The following is a 19,935-nucleotide window of genomic DNA, read 5'->3' as shown; positions in this document are numbered from 1 at the left end:
GATCACGCCCTGAGCCGAAGGCAGACGCTTAACCTCTGTGCCACCCAGGCGTCCCCAAATTGCTTTTCTAAAGCTGCTTTTAAGCTCCCAATTTTTCCAAAATAGTAGTAACACTGAAAAAAATTCCACAATCATAAAATTGAAGATGAATTAACATCTGGGATTTTGGTGTACAATAAATAAAGAATACAAGACAATTTCTCAAACTGATGTCAAATGCTTTCTGACAAGAGGGCCACAATGGCCCATGAATGAAGAACAGCAATAATAAACTATATACCAGAGTTTAATTCTCCCTGAGCTCAACTTCCTATATGGCTAGCTGACAGATTTTTTAAAAAGTGCCTGAGTAAAGGAAGGAAAGTAAGTCGCTGTGCCTGTTATCAATTAATAAAATGGTTCCCAGAAATTAACGTATGTACCAAGAATGTTGCCACATCTTTAATTCTAAAAATCTACTTTCAGCCAGTTATGAGATCTAAACAAAGTCAGCATATAACACTGTCCAATATAACAATGAATAAATGCCAATGTTTTGCCAACACTGGGAATGAGTCCATAATGAGCCCTACTAAGAAATAAAGGTGCATCTCCTCCCAGCAGGTCTACAGCCACAGATGGATGGAAACTAAGAAAGGACACAATGAGTAAACATAAACACGAGTGAGAAAACAGTGAGAAACAATAAGAAAACACACGGAGTAAATCAGGGAGTTCTAAGCCTCATCAAGAGTTTCCAAGGATTAAAAATAATACATAAAATATATTTATACATGACAGGGATTTACAGGAGTCATCAATCTGTTCTTTACAAAAACTGAAACCATGATGGGACTGGTTAAATAAATGGCCAAAGGTCAAACAGTAAACCCATGGTTGGGAAAAATATAAAATTCAAGACTCCCCTCTTACCAAGTTCTTACGTATTTCTAACAAGATGAAGGAAAACAAGCTAGAGGCACAAGAAAGGCGGGTAGGGGTGGAAGTGGAAAGCCAGGGAAATCTTGCTACTGAAAGAAATTTGCCACATAGACCCAAAGTATGTATTACCTCAGTTACTTTTCTTTCTACTTCTGTTCCATCCACATAATACACATCTGTGATGACACGGGTGACAAGCGTGCGAACCTCACGGATTGTTCTCATGTGGCGATGCAAGACATGGCCATGCGGGGGCTGAGGCATATCAAACTCTTCCTCTCCCTGTGACAGAAAATAGAGAACAAAAGCATGGATCTCATTGCAAAATGGCAGAATCATAAATCAACTTCTCCATGATGAGCATTGCTCAGATGTTCCATGAATCTAGTGTGATGAAATTTTCCAGTTGTTTTGTTTTCTACTCACCTATATATAAGAACAGGGATGGACCAGCTATATAGCCAGAGGCTAGGAAGAGTAACAGTTTATCATTTAAAATGACCTATTTCTCTCTAAATCAAAATCATAACATCTACCACTTATAGCTAGGATATTTAAGTGAAATTCTGACCCCCTAAAAGTACTTTTTAGGTTATAATCCTTCTGATTTTGATGCTGACTTGTCAATCAGTATACAAACTTACACTTGCAACAACTCTTTCAATAAAAGGCATTCTTTAGAACTTTATATAAAAACAGAGTAATCTATTAATCTCAGTGCAGTCTGTTTTTCCCGCATTAGTAACCAAAACTATAGTTTATTTATGCCTACAAGATAAAAGACTTCTCTCAGAATTAAAAATGAAATATTTAATCTATTTCAAATCATAGATTATAACTTAAGAGCCATGCTAGTGTCCAAGAACAGAAAACATTAGTAAATTAGGTTTTGTATTTACTTGTACCATAAAGAATAATCAGTTAAATAGCTTAAATAAACCCTACATTTTTATGCCAACGTTACATACATGTTTTCTCATAACACATCTACCACACTTAACAGCGTCCATGCCCTACCCTCCTACCTGAGTAGCTCTGTAATTCTGAGGAGGAGAGAATGTACACTTAATTCTCCCACGTTACTTCCCCACAGTAGACTGATTTTTCTTTCAGCAGTCAGTGTCAAGGTATCCAAGTCTTTCCAAAGAACTATATATACCACTGCAGTGATGATGATCCTGAGTTTTTACTGACCAATATGGCAGTAATTTACCTAAAACTTTCAGTAATTTTCCTGAATAATTCCCACTCCAACTCCATCTAAGGGATAAAGTACCTACTAAAATGCATTACCTAAATTATGTGGATATAAATAAAATAAAAAGCACAGAAACATAAATCAACCAATTTCTTAAAATACTTTAGTATATACAACTCTGGTTAAGGAGTGGTCAGAGTACTGGTCTGTCACTTCAATTACCAGGGCACCCCTGTATCAGAACCATGACAGCCTAGACCTCCTGCCTGCACACACACAGAGCCAGGCCCTGCATCACAGGTCCTAAAGGCTTCACGGACACATAAACATTCCTTGTATTCAGATTTCTCAAGAAGACTTCCTGCATTCTTCCACTACAACAGCCAGACAAATGATCACTTCAAGAGAGACACTCAAATAAACACGTCTGACAGAATAAGAAAGGAGAGAAAGGAAAGGGGGCAGATAAAAAGAAAGCTATGCTTACTCTCTCTCCAAATAGTCTTCTGAAAGAGGTCTCTGTAAAGATAAAATAACTTGAGGATCTTCTCATTATAAAAGAAAGATAACAAAATGAAAACAAAACCAAACTCTCCCTTCATTAAAAGCCTGCTCCAGGTGTATGGGATACAGAAGTGATTTAAGGAATGTCAAAGGTAGGGTGCCTATGCTTTTCTCCAGGACTGGCCTGAGTCCTACCCAGAATGCAGTGGATACGAAAACACTGGCACTTGGAAAACCTCCACAGAGCCTTCCTCATTTTTCAACATTCTTCAAAACACAGTAGAGCATTGCCGATTTCTGTTACTGTACCCACCACCCCATCTGTAATTTTTTATTGTAGTAAAATATACATAAAATTTACCAGCGTAACCATTTTTAAGCACACAGTTTGTGACATTAAGTACATTCACACTGTTGTGCAAACATCACCATATCCACTTCCAGAACTTCTCATCTTTCCCAAGTGAAACTGTACCTATTCATCAACTAGATTTTTCTACCATCTTTCTCAGCAGGAGCAAATATGTTATTTCACTCTGTATGACAAGCAGCACAGTATCAGCAGTGGTATTGTTAATAGCAGGATTTAAAATAATCATCATCGATAGGTAGCAGCAGTAACCAACATATACTGGGCATTTACTATTTGCCAGGCATAGCGCTAAGGGCTTTGCGTGCATTATCTCACTTAATCCTCACAATATCCCAGATGGAAGTGGTCTGACTCCAAAGCCTAGGCCTTACTACTCCAGCTCACTGGCTCCTGCTATCATAATGAGATAGGAGCAGAGATTACCCTACTCTACAGATAAAGAAAAGAAGATATAATCTAGTGGCTTCAACAAGATTGCTATCTTGAGGATCAAGTTTAACTCTTTTTATAAAGGCAGAGAAACCAAATTATGTGGCAGAATGTAAACACTTTAAGGGTAAAAACAGGTGCAAAACAGGGTCTGACCTACTATAAACCCTATCTTCAAAGAGCTATGCTATTTTTAATCCATACAAACTGATAAAGTCTTAGGTCTCATAGACTGTTACCTTAAAAGGCTAATGACATAAACATAGTTTCTGGAGTTCCTGGAGAGGGATGGATAAACAGAACAAGACTACAAAGGCCATGATTAATAAATAGAAAAGCAACATAGCATAATGAAAAGAATACCGATTCTGAAGTCAGATATGGTGAGTTCAAATTCCAGTTCTGCCACCTACTGATGGCAAAATCTTGGGCAAGTTACTTAACCTCTCTTCAGCTCGGTTTCTTTACCTGTGAAATGGGAATAATAATACCAACCTCATGGGTTGTCTTGAGCACAATGCTGATACACTTTAGGTGTTCAATAAAGAGGAACCATATTATTTTATTTTTATAAAACAAACAACTTGGACAATTAGAACAATAGGCACATCACTAATGAAGTTAGGATTCCTAGGCAGATTCCAAGTGAAGACAGTCTACAAGAGCAACTGAAAAAGGCAATTTGACCACTAGTAGTAACTACCAAATTTTCCCTACCATGGAACCCAGCTGCCACCTGATGAAATTTTATGAATTTCCTCTTACTTGTTAACACATACACTTCTACCATCACTTCTTACCCACTCAATTTTCACTACTACCTAAACTTCCCTACTCTATTCCCAAGAACCCCTTACTCCTCCAGCCCCAATCCTTCTCCTCCCACTACGTCTAGCTGTAGCCTCTTTCTGCGGTCCTAGTCTCCCGAGGACTTCCCCCTTCCTGTCTATTCTCTTACTGTTCTAATAGTGTCCCACAGTACACTACATACCCAGTATCCTTCATGCTTCTCTATGCCTTCTCCTCTGCTTTGTACTCTCTCAAGTTCCTAGGAACCCTGGTGAAATAGACTTGGGAGGGAAGAAATGAGCTCTGATGCTTTTAAGGAAGGATGAAAAATGGTGGCAGAAAAGATTAAATGTAGAAGAATGTTATAGGACCCAGACTATATTCCTGGCTTTCTTTTCCAGTGAAGACCTACTTGACAAACTCCAACACTATTTCATTTTCACTAAAAGACTATCTTATTGGCTATGGCTACCCATAATTTTCACTACCCTATCTCTGTCCTGGAAAAACTGTTTTTGTTTTTAATGACTCGTCTGTACAAAACTCTTAAGAATTATCATTAGGTACAAGTACCACAACTTAAATTCTTCAGAATCCATAAATCAAAAACAGAGCCCCTGAGATACCCTATACATTCTCTCACCTGGCTGTGGAGCGACTCCGTATCATCCCCAGGAGCACTGACTGGTTTTTCACCACTCCCCCTCTCAGTCTGAACTGTGGCATCCTGTTTTCCAGAATGCTGGTCGGCCGTACTGGTCCCCTGTTCACACACATTCTTTACAGTCTGGGTTGCTGCTGAAACAGTTTCTGGGACCCATAGGGAACGTTCTATGGTCTGGATTCCTATGTTATTTTGGCTGGGCCTTTCAATCAAGGCATTACTAGGTTTTTCCTGATTGGTATTCTGGCCTTCTTTCTGGCCTTTTAGCACATCTGTCTCCATTGCTTCCCCTTGAGGACTGGATGGCCCCTGTGTGGCCACCTGCTGGGAGACAGGAGAAGGCGGGTCTTTGACAGGACAACTCGGCTTCACAGACTGTTGACTCTTCCTGGCCCTCTGTTCACCTTCTAATTTTTCCTTCTCTTCTTCATCTTGAGTACTTGGAAAACTGAGGGAGTTCCCCCTAAAAATCAACCACAGAAAGAAACCATGTCAAGTAAGCAAGTGTGAGTGTGTGTGTACTGGCAAGAGGAACTGTAATTTGACAATTTGAGAAATGTGGGGAAGGGAGAAAATAAGGTGAGCATATCATCTAACAGAGTTCTTCAACATAATTTTACTTTTTTTTTTTTTTAAGATTTCTTTCTTTTAGAGAGAGCGAGCAAGTGAGCAAGAGAGAGAGAGTGGTGGGGAGGGTCAAAGGGAAAGGGAGAGTGTCTCAAGCAGACTCCGCGCTGAGCCTGTGACTCCAGACTGGATCTCACCACCCTGAGATCACAACTTAAACAGAAACCAAGAGTCAGATGCTCAACCAACTGCACCACCCAGACGGCCCAACATAACTTCACTCTTGAAAAAATAATGGTACACAGAACTATCCCACCATGATAAAACAGTCATAAAATTTCTTCCCATCACTAGTTATGAACTCTGAAATCTGACACAAGAAAATAAGGTAAACAAAAAGATGTAAGTCAAGTCAATGACTTATTGAAGTCAAGTCAATGAAGGCAGTTTAGGGATCTACTTCAAAAAAGCTCAATTAGGTCAAGATGTCTTATTTGGTTTTTATTGGTTCTCACATTCTTTAAATGACACCTAGCATTCTAGATTCTTTTCATTACCCCCTAACCCAACCAATAATTTTAGGAAAAGACACTTCATCTATACAGGATAGAGTTACAGGTGAGATTCTAACTTTGCTAGCTATACTGGTATATCTTACAACTAACAATTCAGAATGACTTGGTTCCTCAAAAACAGTCCTCAAGGTACAGCCTGCTTCTTTTCATTAGAATTCCCATTTAGCTATCAGTGATTTATTCACTTATCCCACAAGCATTTGATTAATGTCTCCTACAAACTAGATACCACAAAGTTCTGAGGTGCCTAGGGGCTTTCTTAGATGTCCTTAACCAGAATAAAAAGGCCCAGATTAACTCCAAATGTGGTTCCACAGAAACTTGACATTCATGTCTTATTCATCTCTACTTCAAACACCTAACACAGAGCTTATTATACATTAAGTGCTTAAAATGTACTACAGACAAAAGAATTAATGTTCTCTCCATTGAGAGATTGAGTAACTGCAAAAATCTACTCTCAGATTAAGTAAACTAATTGTGTAAATTCGCAAATTCATGTAGAAAAATGCCTATAAACTTTTAACTTTTTGGTAAATTACAAATTCAGTGAATCAATACACTATAAACAAAGCAAGAAACTAATGCATTTTAGGCTACATTAAATGCATAGTAGCCAGAATAAAGATAAAAGGAATCCATTCTGAACTGATCATGGTACGACCAAATCTGGATCTGTTTCAGTTTGGAGTATCATAGTTTATAAGGCATAAACTGAGATACACCTAGAAGAGAACAGCCAGGATGATCAAGGATCTAGAAACCATGTCATACCTTGCTGAAAGTATTTGGCCAGAGAAAGATGGAACTAAAAGCTGTCTCCAATCTGGGAGGAGCTCTCACTCACCCCTTAAGAGCTGAGTTGATAAATGTATGCAGAAAAAAAGGAAACATGAAGAGCTCTTTTGAGAAATGCCCTGCTCTCGATCTTGAATAAGAAAAAGAAAAGTTTCTGAGATGGCTATCTTATTGAGCTCAGCTTACCAAATCAGGAGATTAAAGAGAGATTTAGAACAGGGGCATAGCCAAAGAGAGCCTAGTAAAAATTTGGTGGTCATAGCTTGAGACCTGTCAGAAACCTCAAATGAATAAGGATATATAACACAATAAAGAAAAGGTAAGAATAAGACCACCGGGAGACAGATGAGTAAAACCTACCTCTGATGAAGTTGTAAGTGACCATATATATAAATTACTTAGCACAGGGCTAGGTACACAGCAGATAATCAATACTAATTGCACAAAAACAAAGCAATTAAGAAGACTCAATTCATCTTTTCTATGACCTGAACACTCATGCTTGAATCTTTCAGACAGCTAACGTATCAATAGCTGAATAATGAAAGTCAAAAGCTAGAAGGAACAGGACTTGATTAGCTTATTCAATTACCACTGTTTCCCACCCTTAAAGAAACGTGTGTACCAACCATTCTGTAAATCAATTCAACTCAAAAAAGTCTATAAAAATAATGCTCACCTGATGGGCACAGAGGGAGGATCCTGACTTCGAGCCTCATCGTCATCTTGTTGGGCTTCACAAACACAGCTAAACACAGACACAGTCTTCGGAGGACTAAGATAATAAAGCAATATACTGTATTAGTTCTGAAAGGAGATTATCCTTTTTCGGCACAAAGGGAATAAAATCCTAGCTCTGCATCCCAAACCACCTTATACCAAAATACCCTTCATACTTGTTTCACATTAGCACAATTAAAACTCTCAAGGAAGATTCACAGGAAATAAGATGGACAGAGGACTATATCAAACACCATAAAGATGCATCAGCAAAGTCCAAACTTTAGTACTCTACAGTACAAACAACTCAGTTTCTTCAACAAATAAATTGCTAGGGGAAAAAAGGCGGGGGTGGGGGAAGGAGATCCTTATAGATTAATAGAAATTTTAACTTGAGACATAATCAGATTTGATGAAACAAATCAAATCAAATTTTAACTTAAGAGACATAATGTGTGGACTTCGTCTGGATCTTGAGTCAACCAAAGTGTAAAAAACCTTTATGAGGCAATCTGAGAAATCTGAACACTGAATATTTTTTTTCAACACTGAATATTTGATGACATTAAGGAATCACTGCCAATTTTAAAAGTATGATCACAGCACTGTGGTCAAGTTCAAAATAAAAAGCTTTATCCTTTAGAAATAGCACTGAGATATTTATAGATAAAATGAGATAACGCTGGAATCAGCTTCAAAGTAATCCAGTGGGGGAGAATGTGCCGGTAGTATTTATAAATGAATCAAAACTGACAAGGAGTTGGTAATTTCTGACACTGGGTGATGAATACGTGGTGGTGCATTATACTATTCTTTCTACTTTCGTATATACTTGAAACCTTCAATAATGAAATGTTTAACAGAAAAAGAAAATAATGGCAAGTAATCTGAACAGAGCCCAGATACAGATGACACTTTAAAACAGTGCTACTGCTTCACCTAAATGCAAAAGAAGCAATGATCATTTAAAATATTCAAGCACAGCTTACTTTGTATGATTTCTTATGGTGAACCCAATTAATTGTAAGGTGAATAGTCAAAGATTTTTAAAATCTAGATTCTCATATACACGTTTTACCTAACGATACCAATGAATTTCGTCTCATTCTGTGACTCCCCAATCCAACCATCCACCCTCGAGTTTTACCCTTATTTTTCATCCCTACATTTGGCACAAAAGGTTCAACAGCACATTGTTCCCTCTTTATGTGCACATGTACAAACTAGTAAGTTATATCTGGTATACCATTATGTTAAAACCAAAGAGATCCAGTATATACTCCATTTTCTTCAAGTTATAAGAAGACATAACATTAAAGAGTCTTTAACTAAGGACCCTAAACTGCTTATCTTTCAGATTAAATATGCAAGAGCCCAAATAACAACTATCTCTACAACAGAACTGATCAAAGGATTTACACATGGGTCAGAAACTTGCAAATGAGGGTCAAAGTTAGTCCACAGACATGTTTTATTTGACCCAACGAGCAAAAAATTTTATTTTTAAAAATACAGCTTTCTCTTTAAAAATGTAAAGGTCTGGCAACAGTAAGTTTGCATTCTTGCACGGTAATAACCAGCTGTAGTTGAACAGGGGACATGTTCAAATGGGACACACGTTCAGCTGGCCATCATCCTTAATATTCTGTGCTCTGGCACCTGGCCTGCTTTACTTATTTACTGTACTTGCCAAGCCCAATTTAAGAATCCTCACCTATATTTCATCAACGGCTGCTGCTGGATGACTCATGCCATAAACCAATGAAACACTTCTACTCTCATAGCCACCAGATGGCAAAGCTTACCACAAGAGCCTCAGGATGAGGTCAAACTCATCCTCAAAGCATTACAGCATTCATGACAAAGCAAAAATAACAGTTCAACACAGTAGTTAAGCTGGCAGGCAGAAGACAAAATGGCCTGAGGTTGCAGCTGAGTCAGGAATCTTTGAAGGAACAAGGTCTAAAGCTATCTCTTGTTAAACCTTTTATGACCTTACTAAGAGCAGCAATAATCCCAGTCTCACCAACAGAGAAAGAAAAAAGGACACTCCCACATGAACAAAAGGGAGAAAGAGAAACACCTTTAAATATCTTAGTTCTAAGTATAGTAAAAGCTTTATTAGACTGAAAGTATTAGTAAGACAGCCTACATTAGATTCAACACATGGCTAAATCCTTTATGCTGGAGTTTCATTTTAAGTTTTCTCCTCTATTGATAAATCATCTTCTCCTTATTACCAGAGTGGCTTTGTATATTAAACTCCTCTAAATAGCAGGCAGCTCTGGTTACCTGGCAACAGCCTCAGCAACAGCAGTAGATCCATTTTTTCTTTCGCCAGTTGCAGGCTCTGAATAAAAACAAAACAAGGACAGAAAGGAAAGAGAAACAGAATTTTCGGTCAGTACCATACCTAAAAACCTGCTCTACTAATAACTGCAACAAGTAACAAAAACAGGTAAGAATAATTGAACACAAGGATTTCTTAACATTTAATGGCACAAGTTTTTCTCACCTGCACCAAATCAATTTTCTTTCAAACTTCCTACGGACAACAGTTTGTCCAGCAATACAATATAATGAATTACTAAACAGTAACATGTAAAAATGAAAATTAAACTCCTGAATCAATTCATCTCTTCTCACACAAGATGTATAAAATTTATGTAAGAAAATACAAAATTTAAAACAAAAAAAACTTTAATAAAAAGTTATGCAAAAAAGTCTTAAATTGATGCAATTTTTTTTGATGCACAAATTTTAAATAGTGTGCAGTTTTAAGAGAACCCACACACAAACAATACTCAAGTTCTTCCCAAAGTGCCTTTGGGACAGATACTCAAAAAACAAAACACATCTTCAAGAAAGACTCTCTAGCAAAGAATTAAGGGTAATAGTGAAAAGAATCCCATATCCTCGAAGCAATGTCACTAATACCAAAGGATTAAAATTTGTTCACTTACAATTTATTCCAGCCTTAGAGAAAATAACAAATATTTTTAAACATTTCTAAAGCATTTATGACGGGACGTAATCTAAACACGGTGGCAGTTAAATGTTAGCAGTTAGAGCCCTGGCTCTGAAACAGAAACCTGGCTCAGGCCCTGGCTCCAGCATTTAGTAGTCCAACCTGGGAATAAACTCCATCTTCTGAATCAGTTTCCTCATCTATAAGACAGAAATAAAACAGAACCAACCTCACAGGTTTGTTGTGAGGATGAAAGTAAAACTGTGAGTACAGTGCCTGCCTGATACAGTGCTCCTAGCATCAAGAAGGGTAGTAATATCATCTAGAACGTTAGCTCCAATTAAGGTCTTCCCAGTTGTCATTTCAAATCTAAAGATTCAATCTTTAAAAAAAGGGGGGGTGGGGGGAAGAAGCGCCTGGCTGGCTCAGGCAGTAGAACACGTGACTCTTGATCTCAGGGTTGTAAGTTCGAGCTCCACCTTCAATGTAGAAATTACTTAAGAATAAAATCATTAAAAAATAAATATAGGGGCGCCTGGGTGGCACAGCGGTTAAGCGTCTGCCTTCGGCTCAGGGCGTGATCCCGGCGTTACGGGATCGAGCCCCACGTCAGGCTCCTCTGCTGGGAGCCTGCTTCTTCCTCTCCCACTCCTCCTGCTTGTGTCCCCTCTCTCACTGACTGTCTCTCTCTCTCTGTCAAATAAATAAATAAAATCTTTAAAAAAAAAAATAAATATAAATAAAGGTTCAAGACTACCACATACTCTTTTGATAGGACCTACTTGATTTCAGATATAATAAAAATGGAAACATGTAATACTTTAATTTCTATTCAGTATAAGATTGAAATTAATAAGCACTGAAAAGCAGAAGAGCATTGTAATTTGGACCCAGACTTCTGGCTCTTGAAACTACTTTACTGTTGTTATTTAATTTTTTAAAAAGATTTACATATTTGGGGGGGGGAGGGGAGTGCATGTACACAGGATGGGGGGGTAGGGGCAAAAGAAGAGGGGGAGAGAGAGAATCTCCAGCAGACTCCCCACTGAGCACAGAGCCCAATACAGAGCTCAATGCCACGACCCTGACACCATGGCCTAATTGAAATCAGAGAGTTGGACACTTAACTGACAACCACCAAGATGCCCCATTTCTGTTTTGTTCTTTTTTTATAGAGTTTGTTTATTTTATTTAGGAATCTCTACATGGAGCTCGAACCCACAACCAAAGCAGGCCTTGAACTTACGAACCCTAGATGAAGAGTCACATGCTCTTCTAATTGAACCAGCCAGGCACCCCTGGTTCTTAAAACTACTTTGAATTCGGGCCATTCCATTTATTAGGTGTTTGACTCTAGGAAAGGTGCTCAGTCTTCCCATGCCTCAGTTTCCTCAACTATAAAATGAGAATAATAACAGGACCTATTTCACTGGTTTATTGTGAGATTTACTGAGCTGTACATGTAAAATGCCTGGCATATCGTAAGAACTCAAAGTATATTAGCTAAAATTTCTTTTCTTTGGTCTCCAGAGAATGAGAGGCCCTTCTTATTCAAGTCCACCCATTCTACCCATAGTCTTTTAAAGCTTCCTTTCCCAATGCCTTCATGGTTTTGATCCATCAACTGTTTCCCTTATTCCCTCATTTTTAACCCATCTCTCTTTTGGAGACGTTCTTCCAGTCTATAAATCTTGTTAGGCCTCTATGCTTAGGCATAAAAATGAAAAAAATCTCCTCCAATCCTGAATTTCTAAATTGGCGTATTTTTTCTTCCTTCCTCATATAAACTTCTGAAAAGTAGAATACATTTGCTACCTCTTCTCCCCATCAATCCTCAATTACCTTCAGTATAGCGCCCACCCAAAGCACCATACTAAAATAGTTCTTGCTAGAGCCACCAAATGGATCCTAATCGCCAAATCCAATGTACATTTTCAGATACACCTTATCAGACCCTCACTTTTGCATCTCACACTGTTACCTTCTTGGTAATTCTCCGCCCCACAGACTTCCATCTTCATACTCTCCTAGTCTTCTTCGTTAAATGTTCCTTTACAATCTTAAGTCTTCCTGTTCTAACTCCACTAAATAGCATTTATAAATTACCTAGTGGAAAAATTATAAACTTCTGTGTCAGAAAGATCTGATTCAAACTCTAGGACTACCTCTTAGCAATTATTGTGACCTTACCGGGGAGGCTGGGTAGCAGAGTCGGTTAAAGCATCAGACTCTCGGTTTCAGCTCAGGTCATGATCTCAGGGTCCTAAGATGGAGCCGTGAGTCAGGCTCCGTGGTCAGCACAGAGTCTACTTAGGACTCTCTCACCCTACCCCCCCTCTAAAATAAATAAATATTTTAAAAATAATTATTGGGGCACCTGGGTGACTCAGTCAGTTCAGAATCTGACTTCAGCTCAGGTCATAATCTCAAGGTCCTGGGATCAAGCCCCGTGTCCGGCTCCATGCTCATCGGGGAGTCTGCTTCTCCCTCTCCCTCTGCCTCCCTCCCCCGGGCTCATGCTCTCAGTCTCCCTCAAACAAGTAAATAAATAAAATCTTAAAAAAACAATTACTGTGACCTTAGGTGTATAATTAGAAAAGCTCTCTGTGTCTGGAAATAAGAATACCTACTTTGGAGTGCTATAACGAAAACTAAATTCAGATGTAGATTCATTCTGTTGTTTCTTCCCACCATCCCTCTTACCTCAACTGGTCCCAAGGTTCTCTCTATTCTATTATCTACCTCTCAGACTCATCCCCCCCTCATCTCCATCTCTACTACTAATGACCCTACTTGCTGGTTAAACAAAGACTGAGTTTTCCAGGCAGGAGAAGAGGAAATGGGCAACGCAAGGAATAATGCACAAATGCACAATGTTTTTAAACACTCAGCTGATTCTTTTAAAAAACAAATCTGGGGCGCCTGGGTGGCTCAATCAGTTGAGCGTCTGCCTTCAGCTTGGGCTGTGATCCCAGGGTCCTGGGATCCAGTCCTACACATTGGGCTCCCTGCTCCAACGGGGAGCTTGCTTCTCCCTCTGCCTCCCTCCCTCCCTCCGTCTCTCAGGAATCAACAAATAAATCTTTAAAAAAATAAATAAATAAAAATGAAAATTAAAAAAAAAAAGAAATCTGATATTACTCCCTTACCTAAAATTCTTCACTGTCTCGGCATCATGTAAACGGCCTTTCCGAATCTGGACCCTACTTTGCAGCCTCCTTTGTACCTTTCTCTGCATTTTAGCCATACTAATCAATATGAAATTAATTAATGTGAGAAACAGTCAACATAAGCCTACAATGTGAATCCACAATCCTACATTTTCTACCCTCTTCTGAACTGTTTCTAAATATGGAAACCAATTACTTTAGAGATACGGTTTAATATAGAGAAACAAACAGTACCAAAGATTATAAAATACAGTGTCTTCAGTAACAAGACTGGCTGAAAGTAAAGAATTAAATCTATGAGAATAAGACTTTAGAGATACATTTATAATTATACAAGTATTAATCACTGTAACTAGAAGATAACTAATACTCCTCAGATGATCTGCAGCTACTAATTATTCAAGATTAACATAAAATAAAACTTACTTTCCAGACTAAACTGCAAAGACTCTTCACTCGTCTCAGTCTCAGGACTGACCAGTTTCATTCTTAGACATAATTTATCATCCATTTCTGGGGCAGCCCCAGGATCTCCTTTTTCATTCCCAAGTATGGGATCGTTGCTCTCTACCATACTTTCAGACATGACATCACTGGTTGCGATGGTACTTTCTGGATAGTTGCTAATACCTGAAAAACGTGAGGCAGGAGGAAGAAAGAAAAAACACTAAAATACAAACATGAAAAACTATAATTCAAGGTCATCAATTTGCCTGTTTGGCTCCACAGCTCTGCAGGACTGCAGGGGGTTCCTAGGATAGATCCTGTCAGAGTATCCACAACTACGCACTAGTTTTGACACCTGGTCTTAAGAGGAGCAACAGGATTCAGTTCCACTTCTGCATCTGGACAAAGGATGCTGCATGAGCCCTCAGCCAACCCACATCTGCCAGCATCAGGCATAGGTAGCAGGAGACTCCAGACGGCATGACTGTTACCTCCCAGCACTGACTAGAGAAAACAAATAGGTTAATGCAGAAGACTACTGGCTGCTTCAGGGAAGGAAGATCTAAGTTTTCCTGCCCTGTCAAGCAGCAGACTGAGAGCCAGGGTACTGAATAAATAGCTCTTCTACCCTATTTCCTGACCTTTCCTTATAAAAATAGCTCTATATCATTGCTTAGCACTCACAGTCTACTGCCTTGCAAATAACAGAATAAAATCCTCATAAATACTCTCTTTCTTCCTTCCTTCCACCCTTTCTTTTTCTTCTCATTACCACTCAAATTCTTCTGGGAGTAAATTCATGGAAACAGACACCACAACCTTATTCTTCCTAAGACAAAAACCATCCTTATCAACCAGGCCCAACTCCTGAGATCTAAAACAATCACTTGCATGAAGAATGGTTATCTCAGAAATTCTGCTTTAAATACCACTACATTTTAATCACTCACCAATAGGAGTACTGTGTCTCTTGGGCTCCAATTTTAGGTGACCAATAAGAGGTGGAGTTGCGCCCGTCAATGGCGGGATAATTTCACCTTCTTTAGGCAAAGTGAAATGAAATGGAGTTTCTGAAGGGGGAAAAAAAAAGACAAACAAAAAAGAAACCAAAACGGAAGTATAAAAAAAAGTAAAAGTGAAAAGGACCGCAATAAATATTTCAATTATTCTTCCCTTTGATCCCCAAATCGGCCTCATTCCCAAGCCCCCGCACCAGGCCTCCCAACCAATTTCCTAATATTCTCTGTGCCCCAGTTACAGCCATCGACAACAGGACTGACACAAAGCATACAACTAGAAAACAGACAAATTGAGGAGGCCCAAAGTTTAGAGGGCCTGAGGACAGGAGATCAGAAGTAACATGTACTGACCAGCACTCACTCTAGGCTATAATAGTAGTATTCATACCTCAATGTCTGCACAGTGGTAAATCTCACATTATCTGAGCATTCCCAACGTACACATTTTGGTTAGTCACCACTAAATTAATATAAACATAAAACATTTGTCAATATATAAAACTTCACTTTTTAACTAGGCCTTGGTTCCAAATTTTTACTAATCAGAATTAGTAAACTGCCAAAATCACACTTTCTGATTTCTTAATTGTTTACCTCTTAATAAAATGACTAAGTTTGGGAGGAAAAAAAAAAAAAGAACTGTGCCAGACTGCTCCTATTAAAATCTAACATCTGAAAATTTGTACTTACTTTCCTTTGATGGCTCAAAATACCTGCAATCTGCCATACCCAGTCACTACTCCTTTGCAAACATTTTGCCTAATGTGTATCCTAACACAAGCAAGCAATTCTCCAATTCTCAGCAGACACTGACTGGGTGTCTTTCAACTCTGACACTGTCCCAAAAATTAAAAGCTCAGTCCCACAAGACTGCCCCCACTACAGATGCCAATCTCAAAGCCAGGTTGTTACCTGTGTTTCTGACCAACTGGTTATACCTTGAAGATCCTATGACTTCCTCCCTCAGGTACGACCAACTTACAAGAGCTGCTCACAGTACTCAGAGAAACACTTACGTTCGCAATTATAAAGGACACAGATGAACAGCCAGATGAAACCATACAGGGGGTAAAGTCCAGAACGGTTCTGATAGCAGGAGTTTCTGTCCCCAAGCAACTGGGATGCGATACCTACCCCCCTGGCTCATTACAAGGAGGAACCTTATTAAATCTTGTTCCAGGGTTTTCATTCAGCTTTAATCTCAGCCCTTCCTTCCAGGAGGAGGGTGGGTAGGGCTGACCTGTTTCAGTCCCCTAGTCACTAGGTCTTCCCAGGGTACAGCCCTGTCCTGAGGCTATGTAGGGATTCCACCCTAAATTACCTCATTAGCATAATCTCAGAGGAGTTTAAAAGGGTTTGTTACGAATAACAAAAGAGGGGCACCGGGGTGGCTCAGTTGGTTAAATGTGTCTTCGCTCAGGTCATGATCCTGGGGTCCAGGGATTAAGCCCCACATCAGCTCCTTGCTCAGTGGGGAGTCTGCTTCTCCCTCTCCTCCCAGCTCCTGCTCTATCTTGGGCACTCAGTCTCTCTCTCAAATAAATAAATAAAATCTTTAAAAAAATAAAAGATATTCTTATCACTTAGAAAAATTGCAAGGATTTTTGGAGCTCTGTACCAGGAACTTCATGAAGACCAAGTTTATTTCTCATAATACCACATTTTTCTCTTTTCATCTTTTTCCATTCCACTTCTATTCTTTATCTTTTATATGAAGCACTTTTGATACTTCTTTCTTCAAAATCACAAAACAACAAAAACATCTCTTACATCTACATGTGAGAGAAAATGAATTAGTAACCTGAAGGGTTGAAAAGAGAAAATGAAAAAAACTTTAGAAATAAAGGATGAGCTGTGGTCCATATATACAATGGAATATTATTCAGCTATAAGAAAGAACGAATTCTCAACATTTGCTGCAACATGGACGGCACCGGAGCAGATAATGCTAAGTGAAATAAGTCAAGCAGAGAAAGACAATTATCATATGATTTCTCTCATCTATGGAACATAAGAACTAGGATGATCGGTAGGGGAAGAAAGGGATAAAGAAAGGGGGGGTAATCAGAAGGGGGAATGAAACATGAGAGACTATGGACTATGAGAAACAAATTGAGGACTTCAGAGGGGAGGGGGGTGGGGGAATGGGATAGACTGGTGATGGGAGGTAAGGAGGGCACGTATTGCATGGTACACTGGGTGTTATACGCAACTAATTGGAGCATCGAACTTTACATCGGAATCCAGGGATGTACTGTATGGTGACTAACATAATATAATAAAAAATCATTAAAAAAAAAGTTGAAAAAAAAAAGAAATAAAGGATGAAAAGCACATACGCTCAGCTAAAGAACTGTAAAGAGAATGAGTGAAGAATCACAGAATCACTTTTTTTTTAAAGACTCATTTATTTTAGCTAGAGAGAGAGAGAAAACGCATGAACAGGAGGAAGTAGAGAGGGAGAGAAAGAATCCCCAAGCAGACTTCCTGCTGAGTAGCAGAGCCTGAGATCATGACCTGAGCCAAAATCAAGAGATGGACACTTAACCAACTGAGCCACCCAATCACCCCTCAGAATCACATCTTAAATGACAAAGAACTCCACCATAACAGAAAAAAGAAATGGGTCGGGTAAATAAGGATTCATTCTCTGGCAATCCCCTAAAAAGCAAGTCATTTAGGTTAATAAAGAACTTAGAAGAGATATAGAAACTAAAATGTAGAAAAAACATCTCACGAAATAGCAAATGTTCCAAAGATGTATTTTACAGAATTTTGGTTCCTGGAAAAATCACCTGCACTGCACTGCTCTCTTGACAGGAACCATCCCTCATATTATGATTGACCATGCAGACTTTTGAAAAACCACATGAAATCTTTAAGTCCATCCTTCTATGTCATACCATAATATGCAAATATAACATGCAAACATTACTGAACATTATTTCCCTGTAACTGGGTTTCCTTTGCACAGCACAAGATAAAACTTAAATTATTTTAGCTCCACTGACCCAGCTGCATTCCTACAACCTAATGGAAAAATGAGTCTAATTTTATAGGCAACACTGCCACTATTTATCTGGGCCTCCGATGACTCATTCCTAGATTATTACAACAGCCTATCAATTACATTCTCTGCCTGAAGTCTCTAACTTTCCCCAGCCCCCAATTCCTTTGGCACAAAACAACAAAAACAACATTCCTATAAAATATCACTTTGAACATGTTAGCGCCTTGTCAAAATGCCAAAGTTTCCAGTAGAAGATAAATTCCTAACTCTTTAGTCAGCATTCAATTAACTAGAAGCAGCCTTTATTTTTAGTCTTCAATTATTCATATTCAGAAAGCCTCTATTCAATGTCCTCCAAATGCTTTCCCACTTCTTGGCTTTTTTTCAATTCATCTGAAAGACACCAATAATCTAGTCAAGTTATCACCATCCTGCAAAATAATATTTTAGCCTTTAATACTGCAATTTTCCACATATTTAATTCTTTCTCTGACATTTAGCACGCCTATTTGAATTATCAAGTCCCTTCTTGCTATCCCAGATTATCATGGGCTATCCTACTGTATGTCAGCATAGCACCTATGAAGAAAGCAATGAACAAAAGGAAATTTAATATCAATCATCAAACCAGCTGAGCGGGGTGTTTGTCCTTATTACTAAGGACTTCAGAGAATTCATTAGTTCAAAGCAATATTTAAAACCCTTAATGTCAGGAAGGTCTCCCTGACTTCTAAGTTTGTTACAATCTATAGCCCATTTAATCATCTTTTGGGCTCAAAAGAACTGTTAACTTCTTACAAGTGATTAAAAGCCATCTAACTAAAAATATAAGGATTTCTATACTGGGTGACATCATGCATAAACAGCATACCTTAAGAGTCTGCCTGTGACATTAACAGCTAATTATAATGATATTCCTTTTTTTTTTAAGATTTTATTTATTTATTTGACACAGAGAGATACAGCAAGAGAGGGAACACAAGCAGGGGGAGTGGGAGAGGGAGAAGCGGTCTCCCACTGAGCAGGGAGCCCAATGTGGACCTCAATCCCAGGACCTTGGCATCATGACCTAAGCTGAAGGAAGACACTCAATGACTGAGCTACCGAGATGTCCCCAGAATGATATTCCATAAAGTAAGCCAATAAAGGTTAGAGCTAGAGCACAAAACATAACTGATTTCCATGATCATTATTAACCTATCATAGACTACCACTTGTGGATTTAATTATAGACTTACTGAACTTGTCACAATTTTTCACATAATCAACCTATCAAAAGTATATTCTATATTGAATAAGGGTGGGTTTCCAAGTACCATCTTTCTAAATTTGCCTTTTCAAATTTCAAGAGGTCTCCTCAAGCAGTGCCTGGGTGGCTCAGTCGATGAAGCGACTGCCTTCGACTCAGATCATGATTTCAGGGTCCTGGGATCAAGCTGGAGCCTGAGCGGGAGCCTGAGCTGGAGCCCAGCTCTCTGCTCAGCAGGGAGACTGCTTCTCCCTCTCCCCCTGCCTCTCCCCCTCCCTCCTGCTCATGCTTGCTCTCTCAAATAAATAAAATCTTAGGGAAAAAAAAAAAAAGAGGTCTCCTTAAACAGATGTCTGAAGAGGTCTCCAAGTTATCTATAAATATAGGCACTTAACAGTGATTGCCTCTTTTCCTCTCCAAATTCCCTCTCTTCTCTTTCCTGTTTGAACTTTCACAATAAGCATATATCTTTTTTTTTTAATCAATAAAGCTATTAACAAAAAACAAAAGTACCCTTCTAACTTTAGTATAAAG

The 19,935-nt window shown here is 38.8% G+C and overlaps 1 protein-coding gene across 3 annotated transcripts in view; it reads right to left on the bottom strand.

Moving 5' to 3' along the window:
• TP53BP1 (tumor protein p53 binding protein 1) overlaps nt 1-19,935 on the bottom strand; it is a 68,438-nt gene that overhangs the window by 16,677 nt on the left and 31,826 nt on the right. For 2 of the 3 annotated variants that reach the window (XM_011227436.3, XM_011227443.3), the window contains exons 13-18: nt 15,074-15,193; nt 14,103-14,306; nt 9,831-9,888; nt 7,498-7,593; nt 4,858-5,341; nt 1,051-1,203 (exon numbers count right to left, since the gene is read on the bottom strand). In XM_011227436.3, the coding sequence (XP_011225738.1) occupies nt 1,051-1,203; nt 4,858-5,341; nt 7,498-7,593; nt 9,831-9,888; nt 14,103-14,306; nt 15,074-15,193 (1,115 nt within the window). The other variant, XM_034661049.1, reaches the window with a different exon arrangement.

Source organism: Ailuropoda melanoleuca, chromosome 5, assembly GCF_002007445.2.
Source record: "Ailuropoda melanoleuca isolate Jingjing chromosome 5, ASM200744v2, whole genome shotgun sequence".
Lineage (NCBI taxonomy): Eukaryota > Metazoa > Chordata > Mammalia > Carnivora > Ursidae > Ailuropoda > Ailuropoda melanoleuca.
The sequence above is the reverse complement of the archived record's forward strand: the minus strand, read 5'-3'. Positions and strand labels throughout refer to the sequence as shown.